At 33.1% G+C, this 15,408-nt stretch overlaps 1 protein-coding gene and 1 pseudogene across 1 annotated transcript; both read left to right on the plus strand.

Annotated features, from left to right (window-relative positions):
• Positions 1 to 4,092: 4,092 nt before the first annotated feature.
• LOC115984730 (L10-interacting MYB domain-containing protein-like) lies at positions 4,093 to 4,762 on the plus strand. The gene is made up of 2 exons (XM_031107745.1): positions 4,093 to 4,443; positions 4,535 to 4,762. The coding sequence occupies exons 1-2, from the start codon at positions 4,093 to 4,095 to the stop codon at positions 4,760 to 4,762; spliced, it is 579 nt and encodes a 192-aa protein (XP_030963605.1).
• A 3,066-nt stretch (positions 4,763 to 7,828) lies between these two features.
• Positions 7,829 to 13,257, plus strand: LOC115983420 (annotated as a pseudogene).
• Positions 13,258 to 15,408: the final 2,151 nt, after the last annotated feature.

Genomic DNA, 15,408 nt, shown 5'->3' on the forward strand with positions numbered 1-15,408 from the left:
AAACAGGCCTAGTTCTCAAGTCTACTGTCAAGTGTTAGGTTGATTTCCCGCAAAAAAAAAAAAAAAAAAAAAAAAAAAAAAAAAAAAACCTCACCTCCATGCAAGCTAGGCCTTGTAACTTTTAATTTCCACTTCATCTTCACCAGTTTTCTGACCTAAGCATCGAAGTTTGCTTGACCTTATCTTTTCAGGTGCTCTTGGTTGGTTTAAGGAACAGGAGATCTTCCTTGTTCACTCGGGAGGTTCCATCACAATTTGGCTAGAGTCAAACTATTTATTACAGTTTCATTATGTCCCCTCAATTTCACCACCCACTACATTTTTGTTTGAAATTCTATGCAATGTTTTCAGTGCATGCTTTGGTTTACGCGAGTGACATTAAGTACCTGATTGTTTCAGCGTTTGAAGCCCAAAAGTTGCGTTTTCAAAAAAGTCATTCCAAACGTAGTATTTGATTAGTATAAAACGCAACTTTTTGGAAAAAGTTTCGTTTTATATTTGTGAAGAGAACGCGTGTTTGATATTTGGAGCTTTTATGGTATATTTTGTTAAAAGTTTGTGGGCATTTGATATATCCGTTGGGGGTGAGTTTGCAATTACCAAATTGCTCTTCAATAAAGGGCAAGGTGTCTTCAGAGTCTCACGCACAGTGCCTCATTCCTCTCATCTCATGTCTTTACTTTGCGCAAGCCAGCTCCCTCATGCCTCTCATCTCTTCTCTCAGCTCTGCCCTTTCCGTGCTGCTACAAGCCTCTCATTGTGCGTAAGTCACTTTTTTCTTTTGTCACCATTTGAAAATCTTCTTCCTCTTCTTCGTCTTTCTTCGCCTTCTTCAACGGGCCTTCCTCTGTATTTTTTTTTTTTTTAAAATTTTATTTGTCTAATCTGATCTTAGAAATACATTTTGAAGGTAGAGTTTTGATCAACAAAACACCAAGCAACACCGATCTGCTACCAAAAACCACCGGGTACCAACACTGATATGAAATTTTTATTTTTACCTATCAATTTATTTATTTATTTATTTTTTTTAGATCTTGTATGCTTTGTTCTTGCTAAAGATCTATTTGTTCTCTTGCCCGGTACTGAAAAAATTTGTCGGTACATGCTTCATAATTTTTTTATTTATTTATTTTGTGGATGCTCTGTCTTAAGTTATGCAATATCTGATTTGGGTATTTTAGCATGATTTGGGTGTTTTAGAAATATAAAGAATGAGAAAGAAAGAAGAATTTTTAGAAGAAAAATAAATATTTTTCATGCTGGTTGTCGTGATTCGTTGAGTATGTGACATTCTAGAATATTGGGCTTGTTTGGTTGCTGCATGGTGAGGTGTTGCAGAGTGTGCGTGCTCTGTTGATGTGGGGTGCATCTGTTGCGGATGGGGCATGCATGTGCAGTTGCACATGCATGCCCCATCAGCAACAGACGCACCCTACATCAGCAGCCCACGCACACCCCATCAACACCCTGTGAGAGTGCTTTTTCTCTAGCACTTAGGCTCAAGGATCTTGGGCCTAGTGATTGTAGTTTGGTAGACCGGGTTTTAATTCACCGCAGCTGAAGGGCTGTTTAAGAATCAAGTGGTGCACAAGGCATACTTCCTACAATACATATAAACTAACAAACAAGGATATTTGTATTGAACAACAAATCAAAAACAACAAAGTAATGTAGAGAACAAAATAGTAAAAGCACAAAGTAATGGTTAGGGATCTTCAAATCAGTAAAGAATATTTCATTGAATTTTTCTTTATTATGATTACAGTACGCTCACTAAGACGTGATACAAGGTTCAAGCAAGCTCAAAAATTACATTTTTAAATGGTTATTCTAACCTTTAAAACTTGCAAAGTTTGATTCTTTTTGAATCCGAGTATGTGCTATAGTGGCTTTCTCTAGGATACCGGAAAGTAATTTTACTAATTTTCTCTGAGTTTTTTCTTTTCGACAGAATTTTATCAATGATTCTCCCGTCCAAAATTTTTCTGCCTCTCTTCGCAATCCTTCCCTCCTTTTTATAGTGTTATTCTAGAGTCCTAGGGGAACTATTGATTCCCCTATTTTGCCCTCTGGGTACCAGAGTATATGTTGTGCCTATCGCCCAGTAGGTTCAGTTTCCCTGTTCTTCATTCTTTCCTTCCTTTTAGTTTTGTTTCTTTGAAAGTCCATGACTGACTACCTATTTCAGAATATGTTGAGGTCACACTCTTCACGATCCAACTTTTGGCCGTCTTTCTTCTCAAACGGGCGGAATCCCACTCTGGTGGTTTGAAAGTCTTTCGCTGCTACTCCCTTTTTTGTACTTCTTCATTCTAGTTCCCCAAGGTGCTATCCACTTGCGCTATGAGAAGTCGCTAATTTTTCTCTTTTTTCTTGCTGGGTCGTTTGACACTTGAGAAGGACGTGCCCTCTCCTCTGTTTTCTTGTGTTCTTTTTGTCTTTTTCTTTCAAACTGTCTTAATCTTTTCTTGACTGTGTTTACACGCCTGGGGGATCCCGAGCCTTTTTGGCAGTCTCTGAGGATCCCGGCTCAGTTTTCTTCTTCAATCCTCTAACATGAGCTTCTTTTCATTTTTTCTTTCTTCTTTTCTCATAAGCTTCTGGGCTTGCCCTTTTTTCTTCTTGATGTTTTTCGGGCTCCAAGCCTCTATTTCTTTGGGCCTAGGTACTGTGACTTTTTAGACCTCAACACACCCCACACAAGTTTTTGTGTTTTAATGTTGATTATTAGTTATTTAATTATCTGAGTTTTTAAGGTTGTGGTTGAAAGTCTTTTTGCTTGATATGAATTTTCAAGTTTTAGTTATGTTATGGGGTTATATTTATTTTTATGTTTTCTAGTACTGAATGGTAGCTTGAGTTTTTTGGGTTGGTTTTTGTGGTTTTTGTTGATTATTAGTTATGTGATTCTCTAGGTTTTGAAAGCTTTGGTGTAAGAATTTATTGCTTAGTTTAAGAATTGAGGTTTAAGCTATACAATGTTTTTTTTTTTTTTGGTGGGTACTGGATGGTAGATTTTTTTGCAAATTTTATTGTTTATGTGATTTTTTTGGTCTTTAGTAATTAGGAGTGGAAGTGTTTTGCTTCATTTAGAATTGGAATTTAATGTAAAGTTGAATCTAGTTGACTCGTAAATTGTTATTTTGTTATTTGTATGATTTGTTCTCAAGGTTAATAACCTTGGATACTGCAATTGATTTGTTGGATTAATATTATTTTTAAGATCACTATATGGAATTGTTAAATGTTTTGGGTAGTCTCATCTTCCTCTTTTCTGGATTCTCACGACTTGTTAAAATTTTAGTGTACGACTTTTAAGAGGACCTCTTGCATACACATACTTGAAGCACTCCTATTCGTCTCTAATAAATTATCCTTTACTTAAAAAAAAAAAAAAAAAAATTAAGGTCCATAGAAGCAGAAGAGTTACTCTTGTAGGTTTGGTAAAGAAACCCAATTTAAATGAAATGGATTGTTATGGTTTGGCATAACTTTAGCCTAGAATTATGGAGGAGATAAGATTGGGTTTCAGACAAAGGTTTTAGTGTGTTCTTCCCACCTTGATGAAGTTTGCATACACCAGTTTGGTTTCTCGTGTTCTCCTCTGGCCATATTTATTTCCGGTTAATCTAGTTGAAGTCCACCCTAGGTAGTGGTCATTTTTTGTTAATTTAAGACTTCTAGTTTAAAGGTTTTATAGTCTCTTATCTTATACTTGGGGAGAACTCATCAAAAACCATTTATAAAACCATTATAAGACCACCTATGCTTTATGGGATTGAATGTTGAGTTATTAAGAGCAGTCTATTGCAATGAACCTGACTGCTTTTGAGGCCAGTGTCCTCAATTATGGCAGCAATTTTTTGGCTGTGTTTACTGACTAGTGAGTGTACAAACGGTGCTCTTGTGAGTTGTGACATGATGAGATTCTTCTCTAGCCCTTTCTATTTTAATGCTCATACTAGGCAGCAATTTTATTTATATATTTATTTTTCGTGGATTTATTAGATCATGTTTGTAACTAATTCACTAAATTGGAATATTGTGAATTCTATTTTTTGCATTTCTTATGGTTGGTTAACTTTATAGATGGGTAAAAAGACCACTTCCAACCCTGAGGTAAAAAAGGTTAAAGCAGATTGGGATATTAATCCAACGTGGACAACTACTTTTTGTAACCTTTGTGTGGAACAAATTCAAGCCGGGAATAGAACAAAAGGTGCTAGCTTTAGTACCAAAGGTTGGTTCAATTTGGTGACCAAATCTTGTGATGAGACTGGTAAAAACTATGATAAGGACCGATTAAAAAGTAGGTGGGATGTATTAAAAGGTGATTGGAGAGTGTGGGAACAATTGAGGAATCTTCACACAGGTTTAGGTTGGGATGCAGTGAAGGGAACGATTGTTGCTACTGATGATTGGTGGGACCTGAAGTTGAAGGTGAGTTGAGTATTTTATTAATATGTAGTTAGTTGGAGATAGTTTTTTTATATTATTGTTATATGAGTGAAATTACAATTATATTTTGTAGGAATTACCCAAAACTAAAAAATTTATAAAGAAAGGTCCACAAAATCTAGAACACCTTGATATAATGTTTAGGAATGTTGCAACAACTGGGGTAGCTGCATGGACCCCTTCTTCAAATACACTCCTTCCAACAATGCCAAAAGAGGGTGCTAGTGATTTAGATGGTAGATCCGAATTTAAGGATAACCAATGTGACATGAGTTTAGATATTGATAGTTTGCAGCAATGACATACTAGTCAATCACGTAGTTCAGGACAAAAGCGAACTAGTGAATCAATACTCTCACAGAAGAAAAAAAAGAAGATAGGAGGAGCTACAATGTTGGATGATCGTATTAGTCAATTAATAATTGTATGTCAGAATAAGTTTGAAGGTACTTCTCGAGAGTCACCAAGTTCAATTGATAATGTCATGGCGATTGTGAGAGCACTTCCTAGAGTGGAAAGTACATTTGTGGTTCAAGCTTCCTATATCTTACTAAAAAGTCATGTAGGGAGATGTTCCTAACTTTCAAGGACCCAGAGTCACAGCTGGAGTGGCTGCAAGGAATGATTTATAACCAAAAGAAGTGACCAACCTTATGTGATATTAACTATGTTGTATTAACTTTAAACTAAGTTAGCTATGTTGTATTAACTATGTTGTATTAGCTATGTTGTATTAACTTTAAACTAAGTTATGTGATATTTAGTATTAGCTTTGGACTAATATATGTGTAATGTAAACACATTTGAAATTTTCATTACAGTGTTATGTACTTGATGTTCTGAATTGTCTTGGTATGTTCTGAATTGTCTTGATGTTCTAATTATTATGTTGATTTATATTAAAGTAGTATTAGCAATGGTTGACTATTTGTTACTTTGTTGTGTAGCTTAAACCAATATGGATGATTATAATGGTACTCATGAGAGTGGCCATTTTATGGAACTATTAATGGATGGGGATTACAGAAATTACTGTGATGATCATGATAGTGGTGATTATAACAATGCTGACAATAATAATGATGGTGATAACAATGATGATGATGATGGTGAGAGTAGTGATAGTGATAATGACAGTGACAGTGATTCTAATAATGATGATAATAATGACGATTCTGATGAGGAGTTTTACCAGCTTGTGGCAGTTACCTATGAAGCAGTTGTGACATATTTCAATAAGTACATTAATGAGACTCCTTGTTATGATTTTGAACAAACAGGGTGGACTTGGGTGAGACGCTGTATGGAAGGTAATGAGAAATTGTGTTACAATATGTTTAGAATGAAAAAGGAGGTGTTTCATAATTTGTGTCAAGTTTTACAACATGACTATGGACTTCAACATTCAAGGAATATAAGGTTAGAAGAGTCAGTGGCAATCTGGTTATTGATACTTGGTCATGGAACATGTAACCGAATGTTCAAGAAATATTTCAGCATTCGGGTGAAACCATAAGTAGACATTTTGAGAAGATGATCATTCTATTGAGCGCTCGCTTTGCAGCTGCATATGTAAAGCCTTCAGATCCAACTTTTAGTGAAGTTCCAACCAAAATACAAGACCATCCAATTTGTTGGCCATATTTCAAAGTATGTGTACTATTGTATATTTGAATAAGTGCAATTGTCTATAAGATAATACAATGCATGTGGAATGGAAAACTATTAATGTTTTTATTAGGATTGCATTGGTGTGATTGATGGCACACATGTGATAGCGAATGTGCATATTGAGAAGTCCATTCCATACTTTAGAAGAAAGGGATATCCAACCCAAAATGTGATGGCTGCATGTGACTTTGATATGTTATTCACATTTGTTTTGCCTGGATGGGAAGGTGCAGCACGCGACACATTCATTTTTCTTGATACTATTCGTAAACAAAGTAACAACTTTCTGCACCCACCACCAGGTTTGTGCCTCTTGCATACAAGAAGCAGCTCTAATGAGTTAGCTCATTAGCTCATTTTTGAAGAGGCAACGCCCTTATGACGCTGCCATGGTTAATCAATTGTTCATTATAATGACATATTGTGTGTGTGTTAATACAATTGATTTTTTTTTTTTCTAGGGAAATATTATGTAGTTGATTCTGGATACCTAATGATGAAAAGCTATTTGGCACCATACAAGGGGATATCATACCATCTTCAGGAATTTCGAAGGAGAGGTGGAAGACCTAGAATTAGACATGAAAAATTTAATCATGTTCACTCATCTCTTCGATGTACGATTGAGCACACTTTTGGTATGTGGAAGAATAAATGGAGAATTATCGGAAACATGTCATCTTTTCCATTCCATATCCAAATACTTATTGTATCTGCTACTACGACTCTTCATAATTTTGTTAGACTAAATGATAGGGATGATAGGGGCTTTATAAACGCCAATCGAGATTCAATTTCTAGAAGAGAACATAATAGTGAAGCAGGTAGCAGTTATGAGCAGAACTTAGGATCTTTAATAGACCCTGCGATGGTAGTTCTTCGTTATTCCATTGCTAATTCCATTTGGGGGGATAATAATTAGTAGTTGTCTTTTTTTTTTTTTTTTTTTAATATCATGTAGTACAATTTAAACTTGGGTTATTTGTATGTATTTTATCATATTTTTTACATTTTTATGTAGTACAATTTAAACTTGGATTATTGGTGTATATTTTATCATCTTTTTACATTTTCATTTTGTACTTCATGATGATGAAAATTATTTAGATTTAATTAATATTGATAAAAAGTCATTAATGGTAATAACAAATAATTATGACACTAAAAAAGAAAAATTGCCCAAACATTATTAAAATAATACCAATACTATATTATTATTATTATTTTTTAGTAAGTATATGAAGTAGTTGATTTAAGTATGAAATAAACTCTTTATATATACATTATCCTTTTTGGTAATTTATCCCTCAAACTGCAACTTTTATAAGTGTTAGTCAAACACTCAGTTTTTTTAAAAAACAATTTTTAACAGTTTTTATCAAATACTTAGTTTTTCGAAAAATCATTTTTTCATTATGCATTTTTTAAAAACTCAACTTTTTCAAAAAACCTAACTTTAAAAAGCGGAACTAAACTCACCCTAAAGAAGATATATTTGTTCAGTAGATGCTTGGTAAAGTGGCATTGCATTATTAATTAATTGCTGCACAAGTAGATCCACGCTAAAGTACCCAAATGCCCACTGGGAGAATATATTAAAGGACCCAAAATACCATTGAGAATATATTAGTCCAAGTTCTTTATTTTTGCCCCTATTTTCATAGAGAGCTAGTACTGTAGTCTGTAACATCAGAAAATGATAGATAATGGCCTTGAAGATACCAAGAAGCTCTTCATCCCTAGAAAACAGTCCAAAGGGGGATGGAATGCCGCCATTTTCATCATTTGTAAGCCAAGATAATAAATTTAATTCCTCCTCTTAATTAAGTAGCTACTCTCAAAACTTCCATTTTATATGCTTAAAACTTGGTTATTGATTCTTTTTACTTGGTTTTGCAGTTGTTGAAGTGGTAGAGCGATTCACATTCTGTGGCTTGGCTAGTAACCTCATCGTGTACCTCACAGATGAACTCCATGAGCCCACCTCCATAGCAGCTAAGAATGTAAACACTTGGATTGGTGTATCTTGTGTGTTCCCCATAGTTGGAGCCTTCATAGCTGACTCTTATCTCGGCCGGTTCAGCACCATCCTTGTGGCCTAAATCATTTATTGCACAGTAAGTTCTTCGTCTCTTCAACCTTTTCTTTTCCCTTGATTAAGCTCTATGGGGTCAATTTCTTGCTCTTCTTCTTCCTAGATATGATAATAAATATTTTTTGGGAAAATCCCCCCGTTAAACAACTTGTAAATTATAGCAATATGATTATGTTTATCTTCACTAAGAAACTTTGCTGCCATTGTTACCACACATACAAACTCACAGTCTCATTCAAGCAATATTTGACACCTGTAGAATTTTATTTGTTTTAAGTCACACAAGTCTTCAGTGAGGTGCAATTAGTACTAGAACTCATTTGCCTGTATGCGCATTCTGTCTTTTGCACATTCAAAACAACGGAAGCTGAGGCGTCCATTGTATACACATACACGTGCATGCATGCAGGTTGGTTTTCAAACCGACTTGATAAGTTCAAATGAGCCATCCACTTGGAGATATATATGCATAAGCAATTTGCAGGAAAGAATGAGAAAGAGACTCATGTAAATGCAATAACAGAATATAAGAAAGTAGAGATGGAAAAGCGAGCCAGTCGGCCATGCTACACCATTGAAAGCTCCATTGTAGTCATAATAATATAATAAAATAAATAAATTATATATATATTGATAATATAATATAATATATTATCTTACATTAATTACACTGTTCTTCATTCACAACCACATGAAATTATTCTATAGTTTAAAAAAAAAATCGAATTATTAGGTTTTGAAAACTAAAAAATTAATTAAAACTCAGTCCATTTAAATAGAATGATGTTGGGTTTGAAGTTTGATATTGATTAAGAGTTTAATTTGTTGCTTTTTGGCATCCCAAGGTTAATTTTATTACTTTCAAAACTATAAAGTTTATGTTGTCACTTTATAAAATTTTTGGGTATAATTTTTTTTTGAAACTATATAGTTGAATTTTTAACACTCTAAATGTAGGATTTAAAATTTAATTTTTTTTTCAAAATTAATTATAATTTCCTGTTTTATAACTAATAAGGAGATATATTGTTATTAGTATAATACAATAAAAATAATGTTAGTGGTAGAACCATGTTAAATAAAGGTTATACTAATCACACCTTACAATCTTAACAAAATGTGAAAAAGTTGTGCATTTTTGTGTCTTTAAAATTCATCCAAAAAGCCTAATGTCTTGAAATTCAGTGACATTTTTTACTTTCCTAGATTAATAGAACCAATATTCAAATTATTCCCTCACCCCTTATATTATTGATTTAAAAAAAAAAAAAAATTTCATCTAGATCTAAAAGAGAAATACAATTGTCTTAAGAACAAATGTTAAGGAATAATAACTATTCAATTATGAATCTCAATGTACACTTTTAAAAAATAAAATACTTGCATCTTAATAATTTATTGGTGTACAAGCATAAATTCATTGAGGTTATACGTGTTTTTGCAAATACATGGTAGTGCATGTATATGGAACTATATATGTGTTTTGCAATGTTATAGTGCATTATAATGGTAAATATTTAATTATCTAGAGCATCTCATTTAAACCTAAAATATGTAGTTTTTGAACTCTTTTTTTATTTTTATTTTATTATATATTTTTTATGTCTCAGGGAATGGTTTTGCTAACCTTATCAGTCTCGATAGTACCTTTGCATTATCGAAAACTTTTGTTTTTCGTAGCACTTTACATATTAGCAGTTGGCGAAGGTGGACATAAGCCTTGTGCGCAAACCTTTGCAGCAGACCATTTTGACCACAATTTACTTGAGGAAAAGAAGGCCAAGAGCTCATTCTTCAATTGGTGGTTCTTCGGAATAACGGTTGGCTCCACTTTTGCCGTACTAGCGGCAGTATACATAGAGGTAAGAAGAAAATTCTCATATTATTCTTCAATTTTCTTATCTTACTTGAATTTTTATATGCACATTTTTAAAGGTTAATCATAGTTTTATGTGTTAGTTTAGTCTCTAACTACAACTGTTGGCAAGTATTTTCTAACAGAGTAAATCAAAAGCCATAAATTTTAAGGAGAAAAGCCAAAGACGTAATTTTTGTCTCAAATTTTTTCACCATTGCTAATATAGTCTATTGTGATTAGACTAACATTATTTTCAATGAATTTAACATCACTCAATAATAATAACAACAACAAAGAGTTAGTTCCAAAACTTTGTGATAGAGTATAGGTCATCTTATACTGATTGAGATCATTCGCATTTATTTTTCTTTGCTATTTTATCATATCCATTTCTAAAATTATTTTTATTTATTATAATTATGCCTAGGGTTGGAATCAAAATTTTCACCAAGGGATCAAAGAAAAGGTATAGATGAATACAAACAATAAGACTAGGGTTGAAGATTCTTATTTGGTATTTGGTATGTATAATTTTGAGGGACTCGCCAATGAAAAATAGCCTTGTTTGTGAAGGTTTAAGCCGATTTCACATTTTTTTTCGCTACTTGTAATAATTATTGCATATTTCCACAGTTTGTGAACTATTCTAAGTGTGAATAATTAAATAGAGTAATTAATTAACATGCATGATATGCTTGGCTTCCCTATTATTCTTGATTATATGAAGTGTGTGTATATATATATATATATATATTGTCCTTTTCCGATTTGTCCTCAAAATAAGTTCAAATTAGTATTCAATTCTGAAAAATTTCATGTTGCAAAAACATTATAATTTGATACACATTCAGGATAACATTAGTTGGGCAGCGGGCTTTGGAACCTTGACATTAACAATGGGAGTGTCAGTGGCAATATTTCTTTCGGGAATTAAGAAGTATAGGAAGCAGGGTCCCCTTAGGAAGCCCATTCACCAAGGTGGCGCAAGTGCTTGTGGGGGCATCACGCAAGTGGCACGCAGATGAAAAGCACGGCGTCTTTGGTGTTTGTTTTGGAGATGAGATAACTGAGGTCCACCTGGAGGCCCAACCAACATTGACTCGAGCTTTGGCTCATACTAATCAGTTTAGGTATGTGTCAAGTCTAAAATCAATCCACTATTTCATTAGTGAGTTGATGTTAACCTCATTACTACCAAGGTTGTCAGGGTCTTACCGACATATGCAACAACCATGTTTGATTCTTTTTATATTTATTAATAAGTTATATGCATATATTTTGTGATTCTTGAACCCATGACCTCATTCTTTATTTTGTTATTATAGGTAGAGGACGCTAGTTAAATTATAGTTCATAGGCTGTTTGAATCTTTGATCCTCATTTTAATAGCAAGAACATTGTTTGTTTTACCTAACTCACAAATGGGAGTAGGAGACTAAATTTTATAACAAATCTTACCTATGGCATATACTCCGTAAATGTAACACTTGAGTTGGCTTTAGAATGTGAACACAAGAAGTTAATTCAGAAATCAACTCTAAATTTTCTTGGTACAGAGGCGTGGGTTGCATAGTGGGAGAAATTGACTCCAAAATTAGCTAGTGGGGACTATTTTGATGAGGGTGCTGTTTTTAGCCTTTACATCCTTTGAGCAAGCAATGCAAAATTACACATGAGATATATAGCTAGTGGGATCTCATCATTACATAGCCATAGTGAAGAAAAATAATGATGTGCGTTAATTGGTTAGCAAATAGAGTGATTGCTTGAAATATTACAAGTTTAACTACATAAGTTTTATACACTACTATATCAACTAATATATAAAAAAAGTAATTAAGAAATTTACTTATTATATTGTTAAGATGATACCAATCACATTTATTGACATGTTGATATATGTAAGTTTTTTTTGGTAATATTAGTACTAACTTGGCATTTTCCTAGTCAATAAAAACCACAATAATAATATCTTAAAAAATGCATAACTCGTATTTATAATTATCCAGAAGATACTTTAGAGAAATTTTGGTTTATGTCTAGTGTTTTAGTGTATTAGATTTAAAAAGATACAAGATATGTTGCAAAATTTGGAGACTTTTGCTAACGATGTAATGGGGTTTGTTATCCCTAGACTTTGTGCTAGTTGCTTAGCGTGCCTGTGAGACTGTGAGTGTGTTGGAGAGAGGGCTTGAGCGAAATTACATAAAGTTTGTTTCAAAGCATTCTTGCTCACGTGTCAAGTTATAATGAATATTAAGCTATTAATTCTTAGAAAACGTATTATTTTTATAATGGAATTCTTTGTTAGTCATGCTTGCCAAATGGTTGATCTAATTGTTTGAAAATTGAAGGTTTTTGGACAAGGCAATGATCATTGATGACATTGATGCATCAAGTGAAAGTCGAAATCCTTGGAGGCTATGCTCACTAAATCAAGTGGAAGAAGTGAAGCTTGTCGTCCGCCTCATCCCCATATGGTTGAATTCCATAATGTTTGGCGTAGTTGCAACCAATTTTTCAACCTATTTCACCAAGCAAGGTACTACAGTGATCCGGTCAATTGGACCAAACTTTCAACTTCCAGCAGCATCACTTCAAGCCCTTTTCGGCCTCACTGTCATGAGCACTACTGCATTTTATGACCAGGTTTTGGTCCCAATTACAAGAAAATTCTCTGTATACCATTCGGGTATTACTTTGCTACAAAGGGTGGGCTGGTCTATGTATATCATTGCTCACTATGGTAGTGGCAGCTCTAGTGGAGGCCAAAAGGATTAGCATTGCAAAACAACATGACCTCATGGAAAAACCTGAAGAAATTGTTCCAATAAGTGTGTGGTGGTTACTTCCACAATACATACTATGTGGTTTGGCCGATGTGTTCACATTAGTTGGACTCCAAGAATTGTTCTATGATCAAATACCGGAGTCATTGAGAAGCTTGGGAGCAGCATTATATCTTAGTGTTTTAGGAATTGGAAGCTTCATTAGCAGTGCTATTATATATATCGTGCAAGCAATCAGCTCAGGCTGTGGTGAGAAATGGCTTGGTAACAATCTCAATCACGCACACCTTGATTACTTCTATTGGATGCTAGCAGGGTTGAGTTCCTTGAATCTGTGTGTTTACATTGGGATTTCTAAGCGTTTTGTGTACAAAAAGGTTTGAAGGGGATGGTGTATACTTGCATTGAAGTATTACAAAATTTCAGATCCGCTAATGTGTGGCTTGTGCTCTCGGATTCTAATGCGTGCAGATATTATCCTTCTTTTCATTTTCCAAAAATTTACAAAATTTCATTTTTGGAATGAACAATACACAAGTGAGTAGAAGTTTCACATGGAGAAAAATATAAAATTTAAGAAATTTTCTTTTAGGAAAATAAAACTCGAGAAATTAATATAACATAATTAGGCTTAACACAATAGGATTTTAGCTTTTAGGTTAAATGGTGTGTTTATATATGCATTTGAAATAGAAGATTTTGGTGTCCACTTTTTTAAACTTCCTGAAATTTCCTGTAATTTTTTAAAAGAAAAATTAAAGAAAACCATATGATGAGGGCTAATGTTGTAAAAGAAAAAAAAAAAAAAATAATTTGAGTTCCTAAACGTCAACCACTTTTTATTGTTTTTGATTTGCACCCGAACTCTGATATTTCCTGTCTTGTTAATATGGATGCTTTTGGTCTGTATTATTGTAGACTCTCTATTGCTACTCTCGCTACTTTGGCTAGTTAATTAGTGTTTAATATATATATTCCGTTTAAACAAAAAAAAAAAAAATATATATATATATATATTTATTTTTTAAAAACTTTTATCAAGGTTTCCTCCTTAAATTTAGCTATGTTTCTTATTCTTCTTATTCACAATTTTCTTTTAGGGTAATTTATCCTTTTGGTCCCTCAAATTTGTGCTAAGTTCGATTTTGGTCATTCAAATTTAAAAGTTTAGACTTGGTCCCTCAAATTTTTAAAAGGGAACCTTCTAAAAAAAATAAAATAAAATAAAATAAAAGGGAGGAATTGCGTTCCTCATTAGTATTTATTTTAGTGAGAAGTGTTACGTTCACAATATATTTACAATAAGTCATGGGTGGTTAGTTGTTATTGGTTCAAATTTGAATTTAACACTGAGATTACTTTTTTAACACAATAATAACAACCAGTAACAACCTGCTACTTAGGATTTGTTGTAAAAATGTTGTTAATATATCATTTCTTTATAATCCCTTTAATATATAGTTGGTTTGATACTTTGATTTAGTCCCAACAAAATAGGGTGCTCAAGCATCTCATTTAAATTTGAGAAACCAAAATCAATCTTGTGCCAAATTTTAGGGATAAAAAGTATAATTAAAATTTTTATTTTATTTTATCATAACTATAACTACATACAAATTCTTATTAAAAATATTCAAATTTTTATATTCAAAATCATGTATAAAAAAAAAAAAAGCAACAAAACCTTTGAGCATGCACAAAGCATGTGTGAGGACATGAGTGTTAAATTATTTAATGCTTCAACTAACAAGTGATATTAAAGTTGATTTTGATGTGTGGTAAGGTGGCACTGTCATTTTCTTGATTGTAGTAGGAATGGGGTGACAAGAGAGGTCACTCCGAATTTTAGCTAAAAAGCCAAAAAAAAAAAAAAAAAAAATTATCTAGCCACGTTTAACCTACACCTATATCATATTTTTTCTTCTTCTTTTTCTTATTGGAGTTGAATAGCTCATTCAAGAATTATTTTTTATCCAATCTGCAAGAATAGAAAAGGTAAATCCCTTATGATCAGGATAGATCCTGATATGATAGATCCAAGTCAATTACTGATAGAGTAAATCTATTTACTAGTCTTGTATTATTATTTTTATTTGTTTTTCCTTTCTACAAAAATGTGATTTAATCTTTCTCCCCAAACTTTTGTCTCATATCTCTTAACTTCTTTTTGACCAACAAATCATACTTCACAAATTTCCTCACCAAAAAAATCATCAATCACAAAAGGGGTTTCTTTTAGCAAAAAACAAAAACAAAACAAAAACAAAAGGGGTTTCTTTGAGAGAGAGAGAGAGAGAGAGAGAGATGTTGAAGTAAAAAAAGGTTTTGGTAAGCTATAGAGCTAGTGTAACTTTTTGAAAATTTGGCTAATGGAAGGGTTGTTATTTTGGGTGGGTTAACTAAATTTTGATTTGGAAAGGCCATTTACATAACCTAATAACCAAATGCGAATATGCTCTAAGAGTCAAAGGTACGTATTTGACTTGTCAGAGGATGAGGAAAGTAACTGGTCGACAGAGTCTATGCAAGAGATG

Source organism: Quercus lobata, chromosome 4, assembly GCF_001633185.2.
Source record: "Quercus lobata isolate SW786 chromosome 4, ValleyOak3.0 Primary Assembly, whole genome shotgun sequence".
NCBI lineage: Eukaryota > Viridiplantae > Streptophyta > Magnoliopsida > Fagales > Fagaceae > Quercus > Quercus lobata.

Coding starts and splice junctions, on each gene's coding strand:
- LOC115984730 (XM_031107745.1), top strand. CDS start 4,093: ATGGGTAAAAAGACCACTTCCAACCCTGAGGTAAAAAAGGTTAAAGCA. Junction 4,444..4,534: donor GGTGGGACCTGAAGTTGAAG/GTGAGTTGAGTA, acceptor TATATTTTGTAG/GAATTACCCAAAACTAAAAA.